The 27,918-nt window shown below is 43.7% G+C and overlaps 1 protein-coding gene across 1 annotated transcript; it reads right to left on the bottom strand.

Moving 5' to 3' along the window:
• Positions 1–5,541: 5,541 nt before the first annotated feature.
• Positions 5,542–7,742, bottom strand: LOC121626440. Its single transcript, XM_041964948.1, has 7 exons — positions 7,623–7,742; positions 7,457–7,528; positions 7,241–7,349; positions 6,968–7,094; positions 6,576–6,816; positions 6,195–6,351; positions 5,542–6,021 (listed from the first exon to the last, which is right to left on the bottom strand). The coding sequence occupies exons 1-7, from the start codon at positions 7,728–7,730 to the stop codon at positions 5,924–5,926; spliced, it is 912 nt and encodes a 303-aa protein (XP_041820882.1). The 5' UTR covers positions 7,731–7,742; the 3' UTR covers positions 5,542–5,923.
• Positions 7,743–27,918: the final 20,176 nt, after the last annotated feature.

The following is a 27,918-nucleotide window of genomic DNA, read 5'->3' as shown; positions in this document are numbered from 1 at the left end:
TCTGTGATATTTTAAACAAACCTCTCTGATCTTCATTCCCTCCTCTGAACAGCAGTTTACATACTGACATACTACTCACTCTGACAGGGAGGAGGTGTTAGCCCCGCCCACACTGCTGACTGACATGTGACATCACGTCCTGTTGGTGAACAGACGGCGTACAGACATTTATCATCTGAACACATCTCATTAGCTGATGGCTGATTGTTCTTGAATCATCAAAGCGGCGTCTTTAAAGATGCTAGCCGTGCTAGCAGCGTCTGCGGATGGTTACGGTCAGCCAGTCCAACACTTCGCGACCGAAAACTGCCGACGCCGAGTTGACCGCTCGCTAAGCTCCACGGCCTTTACATTTAGGGGAAAACGTTGGTGGTCGAGCTCCGACAGCACGCAAACATCCAATCACCTCTAACGTGGATGTCCTGACGGCCAATAAAAACAAACGGTCAAAGTTGCTATTCTGACACTTAAGGTGAGTTGAGTGATTGGCCCAGTCTCCAAACATCCTTTAACTCATCATTCTCTCGGTTTCTGAACCATCGGGGCGTCGTCCCTGCAAACTGGAAAAGACCACTTTCAAAAGGGTAGCTGGCAGATGATTGGACGAGCAGGTTGTCAGGGCCTAACTTCAGCCAATCAGATTAACGGACCATATGATGCTGTAGTTGGACTCCAAAGTCGCTGACGATTATCTCAACAGAAACAACGTCTGACAGAAACTCACCTGAAAACAGCACAAAGTCGATATATTCAATGTTTGAGCTCATCAGCTTCACTGATTTCTGTAAATATCTGCGCATCCTGAATCTGAACATTACACAGGTGAACAGGTAAACAGGTGAGAGTATCATGACTGAAAGGCTCAGTGGTTCACAGCGAGGACGGAGCGAGGGTCAACACTTTGTCAACACGTGATTGGATAAAGAGATTAATACCTGGACTCAGGAACACTTCAGGAAACTGCAGGTGTAGAAGCTCCACCTCAGCTCTCCACCTTTAACCTCCGCCCCCTGCGGCGTCACCTGCAGGAAGAGAGAGAGGAAGAAGAGGGCAGTAATCTGTCTGGTGATTTGTGTTGAACATCTGCTTCTGAGTACACACACACACACACACACACACACACAGATGGGTGGAGCAGCCTGATTGGTGCTTCACTGTGAGCTCAACAGATTCCTCAGTTTATAGACACACAACACGTTTGTGAGCAGTCGATGCTGTGATTTAGCTTTCTGTTCCCGTGATATCAACACTGTGTGTGTGTGTGTGTGTGTGTGTGTGTGGTTACAGCCCTGCTCTTTCACCCTGTAATCACCACGGTAACCTCCCTCCACTCTTCCTGTCTGAACACCAGCACAGCTCCATGTTTCTGCCTCCTGCAGGACAAACAGCTGTTTTTCATTTTCAATGAATCGTCTGGATTTGAAGCGATCAGTCGACTGACTGAACACGAACGCTTCTGATAACTTCTGATAACTCCTGATAACCACTGATAACCCCTGATAACTTCTGATAACTCCTGATAACCACTGATAACTCCTGATAACTTCTGATAACTCCTGATAACTCCTGATAACTTCTGATAACTCCTGATAACTCCTGATAACTCCTGATAACTTCTGATAACTCCTGATAACTTCTGATAACTCCTGATAAGTCCTGATAACTGCTGATAACTCCTGATAACTCCCGATAACCACTGATAACTCCCGATAACCCCTGATAACTCCTGATAACTCCTGATTCTTCTGATAACTGCTGATACTTCTGATAACTTCTGATAACTCCTGATAACTTCTGATAACTTCTGATAACTCCTGATAACTCCTGATAACTTCTGATAACTCCTGATAAGTCCTGATAACTCCTGATACTTCTGAGAACTCCTGATACTTCTGAGAACTCCTGATAACTTCTGATAACTCCCGATAACCACTGATAACTCCTGATAACCCCTGATAACTTCTGATAACCACTGATAACTCCTGATAACTCCTGATTCTTCTGATAACTGCTGATACTTCTGATAACTTCTGATAACTCCTGATAACCACTGATAACCCCTGATAACTTCTGATAACTCCTGATAACCACTGATAACTTCTGATAACTCCTGATAACTTCTGATAACTCCTGATAACCCCTGATAACTTCTGATAACCACTGATAACTCCTGATAACTCCTGATAACTCCTGATAAGTCCTGATAACTGCTGATAACTCCTGATACTTCTGAGAACTCCTGATAACTTCTGATAACTCCCGATAACCACTGATAACTCCTGATAACCCCTGATAACTCCTGATAACTCCTGATTCTTCTGATAACTGCTGATACTTCTGATAACTTCTGATAACTCCTGATAACCACTGATAACCCCTGATAACTTCTGATAACTCCTGATAACCACTGATAACTTCTGATAACTCCTGATAACTTCTGATAACTCCTGATAACTTCTGATAACTCCTGATAACCACTGATAACCCCTGATAACCACTGATACTTCTGAGAACTCCTGATAACTCCTGATAACTTCTGATAACTCCTGATAACTTCTGATAACTCCTGATACTTCTGAGAACTCCTGATAACTCCTGATACTTCTGATAACTCCTGATAACTCCTGATAACTCCTGATAACTTCTGATAACTCCTGATAACTTCTGATAACCCCTGATAACCCCTGATAACCACTGATACTTCTGAGAACTCCTGATAACTCCTGATACTTCTGATAACTCCTGATAACTTCTGATAACTCCTGATAACTCCTGATACTTCTGAGAACTCCTGATAACTTCTGATAACCCCTGATAACTCCTGATAACTTCTGATAACTCCTGATAACTCCTGATTCTTCTGATAACTTCTGATAACTCCTGATTCTTCTGATAACTCCTGATTACCCTGATTCTTCTGATAACTCCTGATAACAGATTCCAGCTTCTAAAATGCAGAGGAGGAAGAAGAACTAGAGCTGAACTACAGTGAAAGTACCAGTACCACAGTGTAGAAGCGCTGTGTCACAGGTGAAAGCCCTGCATTCATGTGAAGCTCCGCCCCCTGACGGCAGGACAGCTGGACTCAGGATAACCCAACATCAGTGCTGGAACACAGTGGTAATGTGTTTGAAAGTCCAGAGTCCAGGAAGACGTCAGAGTGTGACACAAGTTCAGAGTCCCAGGATATAAAAGGTGAGTTTGGACAGGTCAGTTCTGGGGGGGTGTGGGCAAATGTATGTGGAAATGACTGAAGGGGGGATGAGAATAAAGGTCTGCAGATTCTGGGCCACCACACCGTGGAGTGCAGCAGGACCTGTCCAGTGATCACGTAGTACCTTGGAATCTCTGTCTTCCTCTCTGGATCCAGGTGGGAAGGCTCGCGGTCTACGTCACTGCAGGATCCACTGACAAAATAAACCAACAAACCAAACCTGATCTGAGTCAGAGAAACCTCGTTATCATCGACCAGCCAGTCTGTAGTTGACGTCATGTGATCTGCGTTGACATGAATTTAAAAAAATAAGCTCATCATGTGTAATAATGCACATGCGTGAACATGCCCTTTAACATGCTGTCAATCAAATTAAGCAACATTTACACAAAGTACAAAATAAAATGACCCCCCCCCCCCCCACCACACACTTCAGCACAGCGCAACCAGGAACTGAACAAAGTGCAGAAATGAGGTAAAATCCCTGATGAAGAGCAACGATCCTTCTCACTGGTTTCTGTCCGAAAGGCTGCAACAGCAGCTAGCCTTAGCAATCAGAAGCTAGCTAATTAAACAGCAGCTAGCCTTAGCAATCAGAAGCTAGCTAATTAAACAGCAGCTAACGAGCTGAACAGACTTTCTCATGATTCCGGTCGTCTTCAGTGAACCACGTTTTAGTGATTATCTCTCGGTTATGTTCTCTGTCCACTCCCCGTCTGTCTGCACACACACCTGCACAGCGTTCACACCTGGTCCCGACTAGAGCAGAGCAGGTGGGTGGGACTAGCTTCTATCAGCAGGTTGCTGATTGGCTGAAACTCTCTCAACCTATTCTCTGACATTTATTGGATATTAAACCTCAGAACACCTGTCGTCAGCATCAACGCATTAAAAACCAGAGATGAAATTATTAAACAACAACTCGATTAAGTATGCAGTTAGTGGTGGAAAGTACATTTACACAAGAACCATACTTGAGATACTTGTACTTTACTTTTAAACTTCGACTTTATTCTCCTTGTTTTAGTGTTTAAAACAACAAACGCAGCTCACCCTTTGTGAAGGACTCATGTTGCCTCCTCAGCAGCGCCACAGTTCTCCCGAGGTGACACAAAACAGCGTGCGGCCAGCGTCACATGACTGATGGACACCTCCGAAACGCCTTTAAAGGGTCAATCCACCCAAATCTCACGCGCCTCTTCTTTTAATAAGGTCAGAGAATAGAAGCTTTTAATGCCTCCAAGAGCGGAAATGACAGAAATGAGTAAAGATAAAATAAATAAGACTATACAAGAGCAATTAAAGCAAAATTACAATACAAAAGTGACGTGTGCCGTGATTAAAAAGTCCAGCATATGTAAAGGTGTCCACATTAATAATATTTGACATGACTAAGTAATGATCCTGTTTGTTGGAGCTATTCATTAATATATTTAATGATTAAATATTTATTATTCGTTTAGTTGCTGTTTGTTTGAAGAATATAGTTCAATTAGTTTGATTACAACATCAGAATCATTATTTTATTATGTAATCTGAGTTCTTGTTAATGCTTTTGTTCTGAAGGTGCCGGGCAGCTACGTCAGGTGGATTTACATATATGGGTGTCCAGCACCACTGCGATTGTTTGAAGGTGGAGGGATCACTGAGAGAGTGACGCAGTCCACAGAGCGATGTGCTGCTAAGGTCGGGACGAAGTCCAGCTCCGTGCACGCCTGAGGAAACTAAACCATGCGGTACAGGTGGAGAGTACGTCCTGACGACAGCTGTCAGGGTCGAAAGAGTTCAGGTCAACGCAATTAACCAGTGTCATCATCATCCCCTTTGGGAGGCACGCTTTCTGCTGACACAAGCGCACCAGAAACCTTCCAGCTGAACTCTTACTGGGGCTGGAAGGAACAGGAGTCTATGTGAAGGACATCCCAGTTCGTGGAGAATCCGAGGAGATCCATGATCGATGTGCGGAGCAGGCGCTGACAGTGATCGATTGAACAGAGTTCAAGGAGGCACATCCCTCCTGAGCCACGTCTTTGAGGAGACACGACCGAGAGGAAGTGGCTTTTTCCCACAGTCCTAAAAACCAGAGCTCCAGCGGGTTCTGTGAATGGTCAGCTACGAACCCAAATTCATTGATAAATTTATTCATTTTAAACTATAAATACGACAATAAAGGTACTCTGTGAACTATGGACACAAAACAGTCCTGTTTCATTTCATTTCATTTTTATGAAAACTCAAAGTAACATGAAAGATGTTGAAATGTGCTTCATTTAAACTGGCCTGACTCAGTTATAACTGGTTTTTACAGCAGATGCCTGTTCAGCACATTATTACAACACAGGATAGAAACAGAAATAAGACAACAACACAATAAAAGCAGCTACGCAGACACTACGGAGGACAGGACGCTCCACATTTTACAGTTGTGTTTGAATAAATGATCTCAGGTCACAGTAGCTGCAGATAGTTTCTCTGTACCTGTTCACATGGCCACATTCCAACACTTCCTGCAACAACCATTGGCTCAGACATCCGGAACAGTCAGGCCACCTGTGTGTGAGCCGTTCGTCAGGTATGTGGTGGAGCCCGAGCATCATCCCCCACGGCTGAAGACTGAAGCCAACAAGGGAGTGCCCAAAACTGCAGTTCCTTGTTCTGCTTATTGTTCCTTATTGTTCTGAAACTCACCTGTTTAAACTATATCCAGGCTTAAAGTTCTGCATAATGATCGACAAGTCTCTCATCACTCACAGACGCGCTGGAGTTGGCACACAATCCCCCCAGTTCTGGATCTAGTTCAGCAGGTCCTGGACAGGTTCAGGACAGGATGTGGGTCAGATCAGTATCAACGTTCATACTGGGTGAACAGCAGCTCACTAAAGGACAGCTGAGTTTAGTCCTGATGCCCCAGATGAGGGCTGAGCATCACAACTACTAGTCTTATCCTGTGTGGTGAGTGGCAGGATTTCAGTTTCTGTACCTGTGTAGATGATCTGTGCAGTGTTCCCGTCAAAGAAGACAGAAGTGGTGGACTCGGGGTGCGACACGGTGACTGTGACTCCAGTTGGGTCCACAAAGACCTCCACACCGTTTCCCAGATCAGTCGAGCCGTTGATGGTCAGCGTTGTGTTCCCCTCCTGCATCACAGCAGAGAGACAAAGTGGAGGAAACACAGCTCAAATATCACAAACACACACAAACAGACTGTTTTCACTGCAACAACCACTGAGTTCACCAGAATTCAAACAACTGCTTCTAATGTCACTGAGAAGAAAGATGAGAGCTGACTCAGCAGAGGATGTGACGAGGATTTGGGATCACAGTCCACACCGACACCAGACTGTGGCTGTAGGTAGCTTACCTTAACTATCCCGCCTTGTTCCAGGTGAACATCATCCTGCCCCTGCAGCCGCAGTGTCACGCTGTCCAAAAAGCTCACATCTCTACGACGACGTTCCCGGAAGTTTGCCACCACAGTGAGGTTTTGGATTGATGAACCTGTCAGCAGGGTGTACCCACACCGATCCTCCACAGTCTTCAGTTGGTCGTTAAAGTCAATGACAGCGGGGCCGGTCACAGTGCAGATGGGGTCAAACATGCAGCTGATGGAGGCGGAGAGGGACAGAAACAACAAACACCATCAGCTGCTGCTGCACATTAAAGCGTTCTACTGGTGAACCAGGAAAAGAGAACGATGCTCTCAGTGAAACCTCCCTGAATAAATAAAGCTTTATACGTAGCACACATAGTTACACGCCGTTGCCTTGACAACGATCCAGAGGGCCACACTCAGTGGTACGGAGAGCTGCCGTCTCATTACAGGTTAGACTGAAGCAGGTTTGTGGGTCAGAGGCGTTTGTGCCAGGTTTATACATAACATCTGAAAGGTAAAGAAAGGTTAACATCAGGTTAAAGAGTCATAGTTCACTGACTAGTTCACAAACTGTAACCAAAAAACAACAGTTTTAAAATATCAGATCTTAGTTGTTACAGACAGTTGATTTGTGGATCAGAGGATTTGCGCACCTGAGTGTCTACAGCCACTGATGTCGAAGTATCCCTCTATGAACTCCACATTGGAACCCTGGACGGTGAACGTGTCGACGACCTCACCGTCGACCAAAGCCTCAAAGCTCTACACAGCAACAAACACGACCAGAGCTGCTGTCACAGAGCAGAGTAGGGACACTGAGCATGACGTGTTGTCCTGTTTAACTGCAGAGGAAGCAGTCATATACTCACAAATGATCCGCTGCTGTTAAAGTAGAAGTACAGAACTGCTTGTGTCCCGAATTTAGCTAGTGCCGTAACACTCTGTGAGGAGAAGGAGAAGAGATGCAGAGAAAAGGTCCGAGTGAACATGAACACTGGTCAGACGCACTCGGTTACGACGCTGAACATCACTCACAGATGTGTCGCTGTAGTCAGAGAAGAACATGTGGCATTCAAGACTGGTCCGAACGTTTGGCATGTGGTCGTGATAAAAGCTTTCAGAATCCTCATCTCCTGAAAGCATCACGAATGAAGCGCTGCCTCTGTGGACCGGAGGGGCCAGAATACAGTCCTGTCGGGCTCGAGGCTTGAAAAAGTCTCTGAAACAGGCTGTAAACTTGTCACCTGTGAGGTTCACCTGTGAAAATCAGAGAGACACAGCAAGTGAAACACCAACATTAACTTTGGTCCAGAGTTTTCACATCATCTCAAGCATCAGGCATCATACTCACATAGAGCTCTTCATACTGTTTTCCATAATACTTGATGGGACACGAGCTGATGTTCAACACCGTCGGACCATTAAAGTCCTCAGCACCTGAAGACGATGGAGACACATGAGACGTCAGAACTAGAGTCTGTGAGCTGGTTGGACAACAGGGAAGGATTCAAAGGTTGACTTCATGAAGGAATAAAACAGAGTTTGTTTATCAGTCAATCAAAACTTTTCATATCACATCATGAGGTCCCACTTCTTCTTAGAAACAAAGAGGTGTCAGGAACATCTCTCCATATTTGGCAGATTATCAGCACTTAAAGTTTCTGACTGACTTCAAGTCTTTCTGCTCTTTGTCCTCAGACTGTTTGCTAATTTATTATGTTGCTTCTACTGAAGTCCCTCAACTCGTCTTGTGGGTGGAGTTTCAACATGGCTGCCTCGGGCGTGTGTGCTTACCTGCCACCAGCCCAATGAGAGCAGACAGGAGGAGCAGGGGGCGGAGCATGTTGGAGGAGGCCAATCGGCTGGCAGAGAGCTGGAAGACACACAGTTGGACAGAAAGTCACAGCCACATTCAAAGTTCAACAAAAGGAAAATAAAGTCCAGGTTTTCCATGAAGGAACAAACCTTCATGTTAAACTCACTTTGACATCATTATGATTGTTATCATTTTCTCTACATGACGGTAACAATAAGATCAATTTAAAACATCACACTTGCTCGCCTTCGACAGTTGCCTGTATCTGTATGTAGCCAACCAAACCACTTGTTTTGATATGAAGGGAGCTGCATATAATTCTCCAGTAGCACCAGCACCCGATACAGTATGACTTTCAGCATCTATGAACAATCTTGGCCGCCTGCACCTCGCTCAGCCGCCGCCGCAACCACCACCGCCACCACCGCCTGCACCTCGCTCAGCCACCACAGTCCTGCTCCGTGTTTGGACATGTGAATATGAGTTGAGGTGTGCAGAGAAGAAGAGACAGACGAGGGGGGCGCAGGTTGTCTTACCCTCTGGAGGTCTGACGGAGGATGAGGAAGATGAAGGTCTCTGATGATGCTGATTTGTCTGCTGCTCTCTCTGTGTGGAGGATGCTGCTCTCTCTCTCACTCCCTCTCTTTTTATGTGCATCCTCGCTGCTGCCCACACCCAGGCAGGTAGAGGAGGCGGGGTGGGGGCGGAGTCAACAGTAGAAATACCTGTTGTGATCACTCCTTTCTTTTTTCTGTTGCGTCTTTTCACACAGAACAGAAGGAAACAAGGATGAAACACGGCAAACAGGATGAAGACAGAAGAAGGTCATGGACTTCGTAGAAAGTGTTAACGGGTAATTGTTAGTTGCTTTTTAAATTTAGAAATGACATCTTCAATAATACACATCTGTTGCGGAATCATTTCTTTTGGTTTTAAAGCCACTAAAAATGTTGAATTTAAGGTAAGGTAAGGTAGTGTTATTGATACCTGTTGGTAGATTTGTTCTGCAGTCTGGAGAGGGCATCTCAAACATTATGCACAACATTTAGAAACACAGGACACATACAGAAGACAGATTAACAGCAGAGAATGTGGGAGACTGACGCCTGAGGACTAAGGCTCACTCATCAATGTGAGAACATTGTCTTTCTGGTAAGTGAGAAGTCATGGAGACAGTAAAGATTGACAGGCACTCCCAGCAGCTCACTGATCATGGTTAAAAGACTAAAATAAACTAGAAAATTCCCCCTGGGAAATTTTGAAAGGGACACGGGGTGCGTTCGAGCCGACAAAATTATCTACGTTTTAAAGTTTGAATGAAGTCTCTAGGAGAAACTATGGCGAAGCAGCGGACAATTGAAAAAGGCTGCAATTTGAGAAAACGGCAGATATCAGAGGTAGTCAGTCCCTGATTAATGAATTGCTCTCAGCTGTGTTTCTGTGGCTTTCTCCTTGTCTGTCTCTGTTGATCACCTCAGCTGTCTGTGTCTGCTTCTCTCCTCTGCTTCATGTCTCTGTTAACATGAATTAATGAACTGAATCAATAAACATGAATGGAGCTAATGCTAACAGAGCTAACAGAGCTAACACTAACTGAGCTAACAGCTAAAGGTGCGAATATAGCTAACGGCGCTAGCGCTAACAGAGCTAACTGTGCTAACAGAGCTAACAGAGCTAACGGCGTTAACAAGGGGGCGGGGGGATGGGGTTTTCATTATGCATTTGTCTGTGTGTGTGTGTTTATGTATCTGTCGTTGTGTGTGACTGCGTATGTGTGTGTCTTCGTCTGTTTGTGTGTGTGTGTCTGCTTGAACTACACAAGCAGCCCAACCAGCTCCTACATGGAGATGTGTCTGGTATATGTGTGTCTGAATGTGTGTGTGTGTGTGTGTGTGTGTTTGTTTGTGTGCGTGTGTAACTTCTGCCCCACCTGCTGATAATTACCTCTCTACCTCTCCCACTTTTTACCTGTTCCTGTTCAGTTTTGACGTGCTTGTTTTTAATCACTTTTTAGCTGTTGGTTAGCCCTGCTTGTGTGTGTGTTTGTGTGACTACTGTCTCAACCTTTTTGGCAAAGCGCTTGGTGAAGCTGAGTTTAACTGTTTGTTGGATGGAGATTGTTTTCAAACAATGCCCTTGTTTTGACTGAGCTCGTTAAGATAATCATTCTCAGGCTTGTTGTCCTGCAGATGTGTGTGCGTGGGTTATTGACCGGTGTGTGTGTAAATGACAGTTAATGACACACCTGTTAACTGAAAAGCGGCTTTTTCGCTGTCGGTTTCTTCCGAACAACTTGTGATTGTGTCAAAACCGTAGCTGCTATCAAAAAACCGATTACACTGTGAGATGCGGACAAGTCTGGGCCAGATGTACGTGTGTTTTATGTCCAGATATTCTTTAGAAAAATGACAAAATGGTCGACTTAAAAAGACTCTGCGACTCAGAGAACAGGAGTTTGTATTGTATGCAGTGAGATTTGGGTTCGGCGAACCTCCTGAACTAAATCCTCTGGTGAGAGAACCGTACCTCGTATCAGAGTGTACTATAGATCATCGGACTCCCGAGAACTTCCTGAGTCCGAATATCATCTCGTTTTATTCCTGAGACAACAACTTTTCGTTTTATGGCGATGTAAAGACAGGAGGCATTTATGCTTTTCTCACAAAACAGCTCTGAATTTTTACATTGGAGTCAATGGGAGAGCTAGAGGGAGGTGGCTACACAAAAAGCCTCACTATTTAAATTCAGTAAGTCTCTCGGCTTTTTCGAGGACATCACATGAAAGAGGACAAGTTTGTCTACAAAAGATCCCAAAATTATGTGTCTCCTATTCACCGTTTGTATTTTACGGCAATTTTAGAAACACATTTCAGGCGATTTTTCACCGGCTGTCTCACTCTAACTTATGACATCACCCACTGTAGAGGGAGAGATTCTGAGCATTTTTGTGAGAAACTTGATGGTCTTCAGATGGTCATAGCTCGAAAACCGTAAGAGATATCAAAAAATGTGCCGGTATTAATTTTGAGCTGACAAATTTATCTACGTTTTAAACTTTGAATGAAGTCTCTAGGACAAAGTATGGCCGAGCTGCGGACAATTGAAAAAGGCTGAAATTTGAGGAAATTTCCCCATTCATTTCTTATGGGAAAGTCTTCGCAGTTGTTCGCGTCTTACGTCGGCCTTCGATGGTCATAGTTCGAAAACCGTAAGAGATATCAAAATGTGCCGAGGGTCATTTGGAGCCGACAAAATTATCTACGTTTTAAAGTTCAAATGAAGTCTCTCGGTGAATGTATGCCTGAGCTACAGACGTTTGAAAAACTCCAATTTCCATCTTTTTTTTTTCGCCCGTCCCATTCATTCTTATGGGAAATTTATCGCAGTTTTTCGCGTCTTACGACGCGAAAAACTGCGATAAATTTGAGAAAAGTAATAGCACACCGATCCTGATCAAACCGCACGTTTTGATATATAATTTGCAAGGGTTTTCTCAAAGCTGCGGGGCGAGTTCAGGGACAAAAATTTGGAGGATGATGAAAAATAATAACTAGAAAATTCCCCCTGGGAAATTTTGAAAGGGACACGGGGTGCGTTCGAGCCGACAAAATTATCTACGTTTTAAAGTTTGAATGAAGTCTCTAGGACAAAGTATGGCCGAGCAGCGGACAATTGAAAAAGGCTGAAATTTGAGGAAATTTCCCCATTCATTTCTTATGGGAAATTTATCGCAGTTGTTTGCGTCTTACGTCGGCCTTCGATGGTCATAGCTCGAAAACCGTAAGAGATATCAAAATGTGCCGAGGGTCATTTGGAGCCGACAAAATTATCTACGTTTTAAAGTTTGAATGAAGTCTCTAGGAGAAACTATGGCGAAGCAGCGGACAATTGAAAAAGGCTGCAATGTGAGAAAACGGCAGATATCAGAGGTAGTCAGTCCCTGATTAATGAATTGCTCTCAGCTGTGTTTCTGTGGCTTTCTCCTTGTCTGTCTCTGTTGATCACCTCAGCTGTCTGTGTCTGCTTCTCTCCTCTGCTTCATGTCTCTGTTAACATGAATTAATGAACTGAATCAATAAACATGAATGGAGCTAATGCTAACGGAGCTAACACTAACGGAGCGAACAGCTAACCGCGCTAATAGAGCTAACGGCGCAAACGCTAACAGAGCTAACTGTGCTAACAGAGCTAACGGTGCTAACAGAGCTAACAGAGCTAACGGCGTTAACAAGGGGGCGGGGGGATGGGGTTTTCATTATGCATTTGTCTGTGTGTGTGTGTTTATGTATCTGTCATTGTGTGTGACTGCGTATGTGTGTGTCTTCGTCTGTTTGTGTGTGTGTGTCTGCTTGAACTACACAAGCAGCCCAACCTGCTCCTACATGGAGATGTGTCTGGTATATGTGTGTCTGAATGTGTGTGTGTGTTTGTTTGTGTGCGTGTGTAACTTCTGCCCCACCTGCTGATAATTACCTCTCTACCTCTCCCACTTTTTACCTGTTCCTGTTCAGTTTTGACGTGCTTGTTTTTAATCACTTTTTAGCTGTTGGTTAGCCCTGCTTGTGTGTGTGTTTGTGTGACTACTTTCTCAACCTTTTTGGCAAAGCGCTTGGTGAAGCTGAGTTTAACTGTTTGTTGGATGGAGATTGTTTTCAAACAATGCCCTTGTTTTGACTGAGCTCGTTAAGATAATCATTCTCAGGCTTGTTGTCCTGCAGATGTGTGTGCGTGGGTTATTGACCGGTGTGTGTGTAAATGACAGTTGCACCTGTTAAACTCCTCCCTTGAAAAGCGGCTTTTTCGCTGTCGGTTTCTTCCGAACAACTTGCGATTGTGTCAAAACCGTAGCTGCTATCAAAAAACCGATTACACTGTGAGATGCGGACAAGTCTGGGCCAGATGTACGTGTGTTTTATGTCCAGATATTCTTTAGAAAAATGACAAAATGGTCGACTTAAAAAGACTCTGCGACTCAGAGAACAGGAGTTTGTATTGTATGCAGTGAGATTTGGGTTCGGCGAACCTCCTGAACTAAATCCTCTGGTGAGAGAACCGTACCTCGTATCAGAGTGTACTATAGATCATCGGACTCCCGAGAACTTCCTGAGTCCGACCATCTCCTCGTTTTATTCCTGACACAACAACTTTTCGTTTTATGGCGATCTAAAGACAGGAGGCATTTCTGCTTTGCTCACAAAACAGCTCTGAATTTTAACATGGGACTTAATGGGAGAACAGGAGGGCGCTGGCTGCACAAAACGTCTCACTATTTAAATTCAGTAAGTCTCTCGGCTTTTTCGAGGACATCACACGAAAGAGGACAAGTTTGTCTACAAACTGATCCCAAAATTATGCGTGTAGAGTGTAATTTGTGGCCGTAGCGACGAGAAAAAGAGAAGATTTTCAGATCGTTTTTAGACTCTGTGCCACTCTAGCACGCACTCTAGCACGAACATTCCGCGCAATACACACCCATTATAATCTCAAAATTTCCCGCCAAACGATCACTGTCATTGAACAGTGACTGATCAAAAACTATAGGACCAATCAAAATGTGGATGAACACACCAATAGACCAGACTTGGGTCTACATTTTAAAGTTGAAATGAAGTCTCTCGGTGAATGTATGCCTGAGCTACAGATGTTTGAAAAACTCCAATTTCAATCTTGTTTTTTTCGCCCGTCCCATTCATTTCTTATGGGAAATTTATCGCAGTTTTTCGCGTCTTACGACGCGAAAAACTGCGATAAATTTGAGAAAAGTAATAGCACACCGATCCCGAACAATACGCACGTTTTGATATATAATTTGCGAGGGTTTTCTCAAAGCTGTGGGACGAGTTTGAGGACGAAAACTTGGAGGAAGATGAAAAATAATAATAATAATAAGAAGAAGAAGAAACGCGCGGGATAGTAATAAGTGACTCGGGGCTACGCCCCGAGTCACTGGCTCCTGCAGCTATTTCATAGCTGTAGGAGCCAGTGACTCGGAGCGTGCCCCGTGTCCCTAACTAGAAAATTCCCCCTGGGAAATTTTGAAAGGGACACGGGGTGCGTTCGAGCCGACAAAATTATCTACGTTTTAAAGTTTGAATGAAGTCTCTAGGACAAAGTATGGCGAAGCAGCGGACAATTGAAAAAGGCTGCAATTTGAGAAAACGGCAGATATCAGAGGTAGTCAGTCCCTGATTAATGAATTGCTCTCAGCTGCTTCTCTCCTCTGCTTCATGTCTCTGTTAACATGAATTAATGAACTGAATCAATAAACATGAATGGAGCTAATGCTAACGGAGCTAACAGAGCTAACACTAACGGAGCGAACAGCTAACGGTGCGAAAAGAGCTAACGGCGCTAACGCAACCAGAGCTAACTGTGCTAACAGAGCTAATAGAGCTAGCGGCGTTAACAAGGGGGCGGGGGGATGGGGTTTTCATTATGCATTTGTCTGTGTGTGTGTGTTTATGTATCTGTCGTTGTGTGTGACTGCGTATGTGTGTGTCTTCGTCTGTTTCTGTGGCTTTCTCCTTGTCTGTCTCTGTTGATCACCTCAGCTGTCTGTGTCTGCTTCTCTCCTCTGCTTCATGTCTCTGTTAACATGAATTAATGAACTGAATCAATAAGCATGAATGGAGTTAATGCTAACAGAGCTAACAGAGCAAACACGAACGGAGCTAACACTAACGGAGCTAACAGCTAACGGCGCGAATAGAGCTAACGGCGCTAGCGCTAACAGAGCTAACTGTGCTAACAGAGCTAACAGAGCTAACGGCGTTAACAAGGGGGCGGGGGGATGGGGTTTTCATTATGCATTTGTCTGTGTATGTGTGTTTATGTATCTGTCATTGTGTGTGACTGCGTATGTGTGTGTCTTCGTCTGTTTGTGTGTGTGTGTCTGCTTGAACTACACAAGCAGCCCAACCAGCTCCTACATGGAGATGTGTATGGTATATGTGTGTCTGAATGTGTGTGTGTGTGTGTGTGTGTGCGTGCGTGTGTGCCTGTGTAACTTCTGCCCCACCTGCTGATAATTACCTCTGCACCTCTCCCACTGTTTACCTGTTCCTGTTCAGTTTTGACGTGCTGTTTTTAATCACTTTTTAGCTGTTGGTTAGCCCTTTTTGTGTGTGTGTTTGTGTGACTACTGTCTCAACCTTTTTGCGAAACTGCTTTCTGAAGCTGAGTTTAACTGTTTGTTGGACGGAGATTGTTTTCAAACAATGCCCTTGTTTTGACTGAGCTCGTTAAGATAATCACTCTCAGGCTGGTTGTCCTGCAGATGTGTGTGCGTGGGTTATTGACCGGTGTGTGTGTAAATGACAGTTGCACCTGTTAAACTCTTCCCTTGAAAAGCGGCTTTTTCGCTGTCGGTTTCTTCCGAACAACTTGCGATTGTGTCAAAACCGTAGCTGCTATCAAAAAACCGATTACACTGTGAGATGCGGACAAGTCTGGGCCAGATGTACGTGTGTTTTATGTCCAGATATTCTTTAGAAAAATGACAAAATGGTCGACTTAAAAAGACTCTGCCACTCAGAGAACAGGAGTTTGTATTGTATGCAGTGAGATTTGGGTTCGGCGAACCTCCTGAACTAAATCCTCTGGTGAGAGAACCGTACCTCGTATCAGAGTGTACTATAGATCATCGGACTCCCGAGAACTTCCTGAGTCCGACCATCATCTCGTTTTATTCCTGACACAACAACTTTTCGTTTTATGGCGATCTAAAGACAGGAGGCATTTCTGCTTTGCTCACAAAACAGCTCTGAATTTTAACATGGGACTTAATGGGAGAACAGGAGGGCGCTGGCTGCACAAAACGTCTCACTATTTAAATTCAGTAAGTCTCTCGGCTTTTTCAAGGACATCACACGAAAGAGGACAAGTTTGTCTACAAACTGATCCCAAAATTATGCGTGTAGAGTGTAATTTGTGGCCGTAGCGACGAGAAAAAGAGAAGATTTCCAGATCGTTTTTAGACTCTGTGCCACTCTAGCACGCACTCTAGCACGAACATTCCGCGCAATACACACCCATTATAATCTCAAAATTTCCCGCCAAACGATCACTGTCATTGAACAGTGACTGATCAAAAACTATAGGACCAATCAAAATGTGGATGAACACACCAATAGACCAGACTTGGGTCTACATTTTAAAGTTGAAATGAAGTCTCTCGGTGAATGTATGCCTGAGCTACAGATGTTTGAAAAACTCCAATTTCAATCTTGTTTTTTTCGCCCGTCCCATTCATTTCTTATGGGAAATTTATCGCCCCGAGTCACTGGCTCCTGCAGCTATGAAATAGCTGTAGGAGCCAGTGACTCGGGACGTTGCCCCGTGTCCCTAATAACTAGAAAATTCCCCCTGGGAAATTTTGAAAGGGACACGGGGTGTGTTTGAGCCGACAAAATTATCTACGTTTTAAAGTTTGAATGAAGTCTCTAGGACAAAGTATGGCCGAGCAGCGGACAATTGAAAAAGGCTGAAATTTGAGGAAATTTCCCCATTCATTTCTTATGGGAAATTTATCGCAGTTGTTTGCGTCTTACGTCGGCCTTCGATGGTCATAGCTCGAAAACCGTAAGAGATATCAAAATGTGCCGAGGGTCATTTTGAGCCGCCAAAATTATCTACGTTTTAAAGTTTGAATGAAGTCTCTAGGAGAAACTATGGCGAAGCAGCGGACAATTGAAAAAGGCTGCAATTTGAGAAAACAGCAGATATCAGAGGTAGTCAGTCCCTGATTAATGAACTGGTCCCAGCTGTGTTTCTGTGGCTTTCTCCTTGTCTGTCTCTGTTGATCACCTCAGCTGTCTGTGTCTGCTTCTCTCCTCTGCTTCATGTCTCTGTTAACATGAATTAATGAACTGAATCAATAAACATGAATGGAGCTAATGCTAACGGAGCTAACAGAGCTAACACTAACGGAGCTAACAGCGCGAATACAGCTAACAGCTCTAACGCTAACAGAGCTAACTGTACTAACAGAGCTAATAGAGCTAACGGCGTTAACAAGGGGGCGGGGGGATGGGGTTTTCATTATGCATTTGTCTGTGTGTGTGTGTTTATGTATCTGTCATTGTGTGTGACTGCGTATGTGTGTGTCTTCGTCTGTTTGTGTGTGTGTGTCTGCTTGAACTACACAAGCAGCCCAACCAGCTCCTACATGGAGATGTGTCTGGTATATGTGTGTCTGAATGTGTGTGTGTGTGTGTGTGTGTGTGTGTGTGTTTGTGTGCGTGTGTAACTTCTGCCCCACCTGCTGATAATTACCTCTGCACCTCTCCCACTGTTTACCTGTTCCTGTTCAGTTTTGACGTGCTGTTTTTAATCACTTTTTAGCTTTTGGTTAGCCCTTTTGGTGTGTGCATTTGTGTGACTCCTGTCTCAACCTCTTTGGCAAAGAGCTTTCTGAAGCTGAGTTTAACTGCTTGTTGGACAGAGATTGTTTTCAAACAATGCCCTTGTTTTGACTGAGCTCGTTAAGATAATCATTCTCAGGCTTGTTGTCCTGCAGATGTGTGTGCGTGGGTTATTGACCGGTGTGTGTGTAAATGACAGTAGCACCTGTTAAACTCTTCCCTTGAAAAGCGGCTTTTTCGCTGTCGGTTTCTTCCGAACAACTTGCGATTGTGTCAAAACCGTAGCTGCTATCAAAAAACCGATTACACTGTGAGATGCGGACAAGTCTGGGCCAGATGTACGTGTGTTTTATGTCCAGATATTCTTTAGAAAAATGACAAAATGGTCGACTTAAAAAGACTCTGCGACTCAGAGAACAGGAGTTTGTATTGTATGCAGTGAGATTTGGGTTCGGCGAACCTCCTGAACTAAATCCTCTGGTGAGAGAACCGTACCTCGTATCAGAGTGTACTATAGATCATCGGACTCCCGAGAACTTCCTGAGTCCGACCATCTCCTCGTTTTATTCCTGACACAACAACTTTTCGTTTTATGGCGATCTAAAGACAGGAGGCATTTCTGCTTTGCTCACAAAACAGCTCTGAATTTTAACATGGGACTTAATGGGAGAACAGGAGGGCGCTGGCTGCACAAAACGTCTCACTATTTAAATTCAGTAAGTCTCTCGGCTTTTTCGAGGACATCACACGAAAGAGGACAAGTTTGTCTACAAACTGATCCCAAAATTATGCGTGTAGAGTGTAATTTGTGGCCGTAGCGACGAGAAAAAGAGAAGATTTTCAGATCGTTTTTAGACTCTGTGCCACTCTAGCACGCACTCTAGCGCGAACATTCCGCGCAATACACACCCATTATAATCTCAAAATTTCCCGCCAAACGATCACTGTCATTGAACAGTGACTGATCAAAAACTATAGGACCAATCAAAATGTGGATGAACACACCAATAGACCAGACTTGGGTCTACATTTTAAAGTTGAAATGAAGTCTCTCGGTGAATGTATGCCTGAGCTACAGATGTTTGAAAAACTCCAATTTCAATCTTGTTTTTTTCGCCGGTCCCATTCATTTCTTATGGGAAATTTATCGCAGTTTTTCGCGTCTTACGACGCGAAAAACTGCGATAAATTTGAGAAAAGTAATAGCACACCGATCCCGAACAATACGCACGTTTTGATATATAATTTGCGAGGGTTTTCTCAAAGCTGCGGGGCGAGTTTAGGGACGAAAATTTGGAGGATGATGAAAAATAATAACTAGAAAATTCCCCCTGGGAAATTTTGAAAGGGACACGGGGTGTGTTCGAGCCGACAAAATTATCTACGTTTTAAAGTTTGAATGAAGTCTCTAGGACAAAGTATGGCCGAGCAGCGGACAATTGAAAAAGGCTGAAATTTGAGGAAATTTCCCCATTCATTTCTTATGGGAAATTTATCGCAGTTGTTCGTGTCTTACGTCGGCCTTCGATGGTCATAGCTCGAAAACCGTAAGAGATATCAAAATGTGCCGAGGGTCATTTGGAGCCGACAAAATTATCTACGTTTTAAAGTTTGAATGAAGTCTCTAGGAGAAACTATGGCGAAGCAGCGGACAATTGAAAAAGGCTGCAATGTGAGAAAACTGCAGATATCAGAGGTAGTCAGTCCCTGATTAATGAATTGCTCTCAGCTGTGTTTCTGTGGCTTTCTCCTTGTCTGTCTCTGTTGATCACCTCAGCTGTCTGTGTCTGCTTCTCTCCTCTGCTTCATGTCTCTGTTAACATGAATTAATGAACTGAATCAATAAACATGAATGGAGCTAATGCTGACGGAGCTAACAGAGCTAACACTAACGGAGCTAACAGCTAGCGGTGCGAATAGAGCTAACGGCGCTAACGCTAACAGAGCTAACTGTGCTAACAGAGCTAATAACGGCGTTAACAAGGGGGCGGGGGGATGGGGTTTTCATTATGCAATTGTCTGTGTGTGTGTGTTTATGTATCTGTCATTGTGTGTGACTGCGTATGTGTGTGTCTTCGTCTGTTTGTGTGTGTGTGTCTGCTTGAACTACACAAGCAGCCCAACCTGCTCCTACATGGAGATGTGTCTGGTATATGTGTGTCTGAATGTGTGTGTGTGTTTGTTTGTGTGCGTGTGTAACTTCTGCCCCACCTGCTGATAATTACCTCTCTACCTCTCCCACTTTTTACCTGTTCCTGTTCAGTTTTGACGTGCTTGTTTTTAATCACTTTTTAGCTGTTGGTTAGCCCTGCTTGTGTGTGTGTTTGTGTGACTACTTTCTCAACCTTTTTGGCAAAGCGCTTGGTGAAGCTGAGTTTAACTGTTTGTTGGATGGAGATTGTTTTCAAACAATGCCCTTGTTTTGACTGAGCTCGTTAAGATAATCATTCTCAGGCTTGTTGTCCTGCAGATGTGTGTGCGTGGGTTATTGACCGGTGTGTGTGTAAATGACAGTTGCACCTGTTAAACTCCTCCCTTGAAAAGCGGCTTTTTCGCTGTCGGTTTCTTCCGAACAACTTGCGATTGTGTCAAAACCGTAGCTGCTATCAAAAAAACGATTACACTGTGAGATGCGGACAAGTCTGGGCCAGATGTACGTGTGTTTTATGTCCAGATATTCTTTAGAAAAATGACAAAATGGTCGACTTAAAAAGACTCTGCGACTCAGAGAACAGGAGTTTGTATTGTATGCAGTGAGATTTGGGTTCGGCGAACCTCCTGAACTAAATCCTCTGGTGAGAGAACCGTACCTCGTATCAGAGTGTACTATAGATCATCGGACTCCCGAGAACTTCCTGAGTCCGACCATCTCCTCGTTTTATTCCTGACACAACAACTTTTCGTTTTATGGCGATCTAAAGACAGGAGGCATTTCTGCTTTGCTCACAAAACAGCTCTGAATTTTAACATGGGACTTAATGGGAGAACAGGAGGGCGCTGGCTGCACAAAACGTCTCACTATTTAAATTCAGTAAGTCTCTCGGCTTTTTCGAGGACATCACACGAAAGAGGACAAGTTTGTCTACAAACTGATCCCAAAATTATGCGTGTAGAGTGTAATTTGTGGCCGTAGCGACGAGAAAAAGAGAAGATTTTCAGATCGTTTTTAGACTCTGTGCCACTCTAGCACGCACTCTAGCACGAACATTCCGCGCAATACACACCCATTATAATCTCAAAATTTCCCGCCAAACGATCACTGTCATTGAACAGTGACTGATCAAAAACTATAGGACCAATCAAAATGTGGATGAACACACCAATAGACCAGACTTGGGTCTACATTTTAAAGTTGAAATGAAGTCTCTCGGTGAATGTATGCCTGAGCTACAGATGTTTGAAAAACTCCAATTTCAATCTTGTTTTTTTCGCCCGTCCCATTCATTTCTTATGGGAAATTTATCGCAGTTTTTCGCGTCTTACGACGCGAAAAACTGCGATAAATTTGAGAAAAGTAATAGCACACCGATCCCGAACAATACGCACGTTTTGATATATAATTTGCGAGGGTTTTCTCAAAGCTGTGGGACGAGTTTGAGGACGAAAACTTGGAGGAAGATGAAAAATAATAATAATAAGAAGAAGAAGAAGAAACGCGCGGGATAGTAATAAGTGACTCGGAGCGTGCCCCGTGTCCCTAACTAGAAAATTCCCCCTGGGAAATTTTGAAAGGGACACGGGGTGCGTTCGAGCCGACAAAATTATCTACGTTTTAAAGTTTGAATGAAGTCTCTAGGACAAAGTATGGCCGAGCAGCGGACAATTGAAAAAGGCTGAAATTTGAGGAAATTTCCCCATTCATTTCTTATGGGAAATTTATCGCAGTTGTTTGCGTCTTACGTCGGCCTTCGATGGTCATAGCTCGAAAACCGTAAGAGATATCAAAATGTGCCGAGGGTCATTTGGAGCCGACAAAATTATCTACGTTTTAAAGTTTGAATGAAGTCTCTAGGAGAAACTATGGCGAAGCAGCGGACAATTGAAAAAGGCTGCAATGTGAGAAAACGGCAGATATCAGAGGCAGTCAGTCCCTGATTAATGAATTGCTCTCAGCTGTGTTTCTGTGGCTTTCTCCTTGTCTGTCTCTGTTGATCACCTCAGCTGTCTGTGTCTGCTTCTCTCCTCTGCTTCATGTCTCTGTTAACATGAATTAATGAACTGAATCAATAAACATGAATGGAGCTAATGCTAACGGAGCTAACAGAGCTAACACTAATGGAGCGAACAGCTAGCGGTGCGAATAGAGCTAACGGCGCTAACGCAACCAGAGCTAACTGTGCTAACAGAGCTAACAGAGCTAGCGGCGTTAACAAGGGGGCGGGGGGATGGGGTTTTCATTATGCATTTGTCTGTGTGTGTGTGTTTATGTATCTGTCGTTGTGTGTGACTGCGTATGTGTGTGTCTTCGTCTGTTTCTGTGGCTTTCTCCTTGTCTGTCTCTGTTGATCACCTCAGCTGTCTGTGTCTGCTTCTCTCCTCTGCTTCATGTCTCTGTTAACATGAATTAATGAACTGAATCAATAAGCATGAATGGAGTTAATGCTAACAGAGCTAACAGAGCTAACACGAACGGAGCTAACACTAACGGAGCAAACAGCTAACGGCGCGAATAGAGCTAACGGCGCTAACGCTAACAGAGCTAACTGTGCTAACAGAGCTAATAGAGCTAACGGTGTTAACAAGGGGGCGGGGGGATGGGGTTTTCATTATGCATTTGTCTGTGTGTGTGTGTTTATGTATCTGTCATTGTGTGTGACTGCGTATGTGTGTGTCTTCGTCTGTTTGTGTGTGTGTGTCTGCTTGAACTACACAAGCAGCCCAACCAGCTCCAACATGGAGATGTGTATAGTATATATGTGTCTGAATGTGTGTGTGTGCGTGTGTGCCTGTGTAACTTCTGCCCCACCTGCTGATAATTACCTCTGCACCTCTCCCACTGTTTACCTGTTCCTGTTCAGTTTTGACGTGCTGTTTTTAATCACTTTTTAGCTGTTGGTTAGCCCTTTTTGTGTGTGCATTTGTGTGACTACTGTCTCAACCTCTTTGGCAAAGAGCTTTCTGAAGCTGAGTTTAACTGCTTGTTGGACAGAGATTGTTTTCAAACAATGCCCTTGTTTTGACTGAGCTCGTTAAGATAATCATTCTCAGGCTGGTTGTCCTGCAGATGTGTGTGCGTGGGTTATTGACCGGTGTGTGTGTAAATGACAGTTGCACCTGTTAAACTCTTCCCTTGAAAAGCGGCTTTTTCGCTGTCGGTTTCTTCCGAACAACTTGCGATTGTGTCAAAACCGTAGCTGCTATCAAAAAAACGATTACACTGTGAGATGCGGACAAGTCTGGGCCAGATGTACGTGTGTTTTATGTCCAGATATTCTTTAGAAAAATGACAAAATGGTCGACTTAAAAAGACTCTGCGACTCAGAGAACAGGAGTTTGTATTGTATGCAGTGAGATTTGGGTTCGGCGAACCTCCTGAACTAAATCCTCTGGTGAGAGAACCGTACCTCGTATCAGAGTGTACTATAGATCATCGGACTCCCGAGAACTTCCTGAGTCCGACCATCATCTCGTTTTATTCCTGACACAACAACTTTTCGTTTTATGGCGATCTAAAGACAGGAGGCATTTCTGCTTTGCTCACAAAACAGCTCTGAATTTTAACATGGGACTTAATGGGAGAACAGGAGGGCGCTGGCTGCACAAAACGTCTCACTATTTAAATTCAGTAAGTCTCTCGGCTTTTTCGAGGACATCACACGAAAGAGGACAAGTTTGTCTACAAAAGATCCCAAAATTATGTGTCTCCTATTCACCGTTTGGATTTTACGGCAATTTTAGAAACACATTTCAGGCGATTTCTCACCGGCTGTCTCACTCTAACTTTTGAATTTATCCACTCTAGGGGGAGAAATTCTGAGCATTTTTGTGAGAAACTTGATGGTCTTCAGATGGTCGTAGCTCGAAAACCGTAAGAGATATCAAAAAATGTGCCGGTATTAATTTTGAGCTGACAAATTTATCTACGTTTTAAACTTTGAATGAAGTCTCTAGGACAAAGTATGGCCGAGCTGCGGACAATTGAAAAAGGCTGAAATTTGAGGAAATTTCCCCATTCATTTCTTATGGGAAATTTATCGCAGTTGTTCGCGTCTTACGTCGGCCTTCGATGGTCATAGCTCGAAAACCGTAAGATTTATCAAAATGTGCCAAGGGTCATTTGGAGCCGACAAAATTATCTACGTTTTAAAGTTTGAATGACGTCTCTAGGAGAAAGTATGGCAGAGCAGCGGACAATTGAAAAAGGCTGAAATTTGAGGACGTCCCCATTCATTTCTTATGGGAAATTTATATAAATATATATATTTAATATATATAAATTTGAGAAAAGTAATAGCACACCGATCCCGAACAATACGCACGTTTTGATATATAATTTGCGAGGGTTTTCTCAAAGCTGCGGGGCGAGTTTAGGGACGAAAATTTGGAGGATGATGAAAAATAATAATAAGAAGAAACGCGCGGGATAGTAATAAGTGACTCGGGGCTACGCCCCGAGTCACTGGCTCCTGCAGCAGAGCTGCAGGAGCCAGTGCCTCGGAGCGTGCCCCGTGTCCCTAATAAATAAAAGTCATTAGATATCACTAAAATGCCAATATAAGGCCTGTTAAGAGCATGCTAAGAAAACATAAGAGCATGATACGAGGGACAGTAAAGCAATAAACCTCCTAAGACCTCCTATTTAAAAGAGAAACAGCAGCAGGAACAGAGCTGTTCCTGTAGCGAGTGGTCCTAACTCTCGGGACTATGAATCTCCCTTCAGATGGGAGCAGCTGGACCTCACTTGCCAGGGGATGGGAGTCATCAGTGGAGATGGAGCTGGCCAGTCGCTGTACCTGCCGAGTGTACAGCGACTGTAGGCACAGCTGTGACTCCCCAATGAGCCGACCAGACCATTTAATGATCTGGTTCAGTGAGTTCCTTTCTTTTCCAAACCATGACACAAGTGAAAAAGTTAAAACCGACTCAATAAAAGTACGATAAAAAACCCAACAGGGCAAAAGAAAAGAGATCCATGTGCGTCCTCTCACTCACAGGGGCGCCCACTGGGATGACAGAAACACATTCAGGACATTAAAAACCAACATGAAAGACTCGAACAGAGACGCCAACTTTCCACTTACTTTATGTGTGTTCATAGCATCTTTCAAATTATTGTGATGATGGAAGTTTTTATTTGTAGAAACATGAAAACTAATCCATGGTCACTGATGATGGTGGTCTGCACAACCACCAAAACCTGATAGGTGCCAGATAAAACTCTTTGGGATGTTCTCTACTTCTCCGAGGTAAATAAATGCTTCACCAGTGTTAAAAATGTTATAACTAACTCCTGGTGGAAGCCAAGCAATGTTATGAGAAAGTGTCAGTGACTGCAGCCTTGTCAGCTGATCGCAGCCTAACATAAAGGGTCCTGGACATGCGCTGTGAAACCCGTTGGTCCAGCACCTGGAGATGGAGGCTCAGCTGTCGACTCCATGTTTGTTCTGTGTGCTTTTAATGTTTGCTTGTACGTTGCTTTAAACGTCGCAGTGCTGCTTTCCTGGTCAGGACTCTGACCCTGAAAAACAGATTCTGACATCTGAACGGGACTCATGTGTTTAAATAACGGTTTAATGAAAAAATGTGCACATTTAATTATCACATATTGTCCGTCATAATAAAACAATAAAACTAAAATCTTTACTTCATTTGCTTTGAATGCAGGACGGTTTGATGAATATTACTGAGTGTCATTTGCTTCTGTCAAATCAAACATCTTAAGACAAGAGCGGAAAGTGTAAATGTAGATTTAAAGAACAAATCTTGTTCTGGAGACCCCTCCAGATTGTTGTTCCACACTGTGTCCTGATGATCAGTGAACACCACCCACCACTACACCATCCTTGCAGTCCCGCAAGTATGCGTCCTGTACTTTTCTCTCAAACCACTACAAAGCTGAGTCGGCAGCAGCGTTGACGCTTCAGGTAGCGGCATTTCCAGTTTATCTACATTTCGGTGCAGCGTGGCGGTTGTGTCGCTGTTTTCTAAATCAAATAGCTTTTTGAAGATTAGCTCCTTTGATGAGCAACAAGTATGGCAGCATCCGAGCAAGCTGCATTTTCATTTCTGAAGTTCAAACACAGACACACACACGTGTAGGTGGAGTTGACAAGGCTGCTTTTGTACCAGGTCAGGATAAAGTGCAACCCACTCCTCCTCCTGGCAGTCTCAGACATCTCCCGGGTTCTGGGCTCATTTGCTCAGCTCATTTATTTTACTGGGTGGGACTCCATCTACAGATGCTAAACTTTCAGACAGACAAGATTTGACTTTTGCCCCTTTGCTTTATTTAATAGATCTCGTGGCACAACTAGCTTGCCGGTGTCAGCCGGATCACTTGTGTGAGAAGGCGCCTGGATCTCAGCGCCGACTGTTCACAGCGAGAATCTGGGACTCAAACTTCAAACTCACCGTCAAAGAGAGCAGAGAAGTGGGAGACTGACGCCTGAGGACTAAGGCTCACTCATCAATGTGAGAACATTGTCTTTCTGGTAAGTGAGAAGTCATGGAGACAGTAAAGATTCTCAGCACTGACAGGTGTGGAAACACTGTAGAATCCAGGAAGATTCATTTATGGAACTATTCAAACAGTGCTGTTGCAATTTTGAAGTGCTTATTGCTTATTACCATGACTGATTTTTAGCTTCAATTCCTGGGAACTCAAAGCCTTCTTTCATTGTATTTTTGAAGACTGTATGTAACGGAGGAGTTACAAAGGCAGGTAGACTGCAATTACACAAAAAAACACACAAGAATAAGAGAATTAAGTTATAGGAAATCAAAGAATAGCAAACTGCAAAATCGCTCCTGATTTTTTTCAAGGTCCTCATATATCACAAGGTCCTCAAACACCTGCACAAGATCAGAGTAAGGCTCATGAATGTCATTAGGTCCTTATTCACAGATACAAGATCAAAGTAAGGTCCTCTTATATCATGACATACCCATACCCATGTAAAAGAGCAGAGTGAGGTCCTCAAATATCATGAGGTCCTCATAAACCTGTGCAAAATCAAAGTAAGGTCCTCATATATCACAAAAGCCACATACACCTGTACAAGATCAAAGGGAGGTCCACAGATATCACAAGATCCTCATTCACCTGGACAAGATCACAGTAAGGTCCTCATATATGATGAGGTCCTAAGACACCTGTGCAAAATTAAAATATGAACCTCAAATATCACAAGACCCCATACACTTGCACAAGATCGAAGGGAGGTCCTCATATATCATGATGTCCTCATACACCTGTACACGAACAGATGGGGGTCCTCATATATCATGGGGTCCTTATACACCAGCACAAGATTGGAGTATGGTCATCATATATCATGAGGTACTCATACAACTGTGTAAGTCCAACATAAGGTCCTCATATACCAGGCAATCCTCATCCACCGGTCCAAGATCAGAGTAAGGTCCTCATATATCATGATGTCCTCAGACACCTGTGCCAATTCAAAGTAAGGTACTCGTACATCACAAGAACCCCATACAGCTGTACAAATTCAGAGCAAGGTCCCCATATATAATGAGGTCTTCACATATAGTACATGTGCAAGGGCAAAGTAAGGTCCTCATATGTCATGACATACTTATACTCTTACACCTGCACTGCTGTATTTCATGATTGTTGTCAGATGAGCATAACAATGTTCATGACAACTTATTTCCTTTGAATTAAATTATATGCTTTTAATTAAATTTAGAAGAATATCAGGATTTTTATGTGTGTCTTTAACACTCAGAGATGTTTGTATGAAACGTGCTATACAACATATGATACATACATACTTACACATTCATGTCTGTCTATACAAAATTCCATCATATTTATTAACTTAACTTATTTTAGAACGTTTTTTCAGCTGTGGATGTTTTTTTCTGTATAATGACAATATGAAAGCTGAACCATCAGCAACATGAGCTCAGCTCCTCTGTCCCTGCTGCTGCCAACTTTGCTGTGTTTGAAGCCGTGGTGACCACTCAC

Source organism: Chelmon rostratus, chromosome 23 (genome assembly GCF_017976325.1).
Source record: "Chelmon rostratus isolate fCheRos1 chromosome 23, fCheRos1.pri, whole genome shotgun sequence".
NCBI lineage: Eukaryota > Metazoa > Chordata > Actinopteri > Chaetodontiformes > Chaetodontidae > Chelmon > Chelmon rostratus.
Note: the sequence above shows the minus strand (reverse complement) of the source record. Positions and strands in the feature narration are given on the sequence as shown.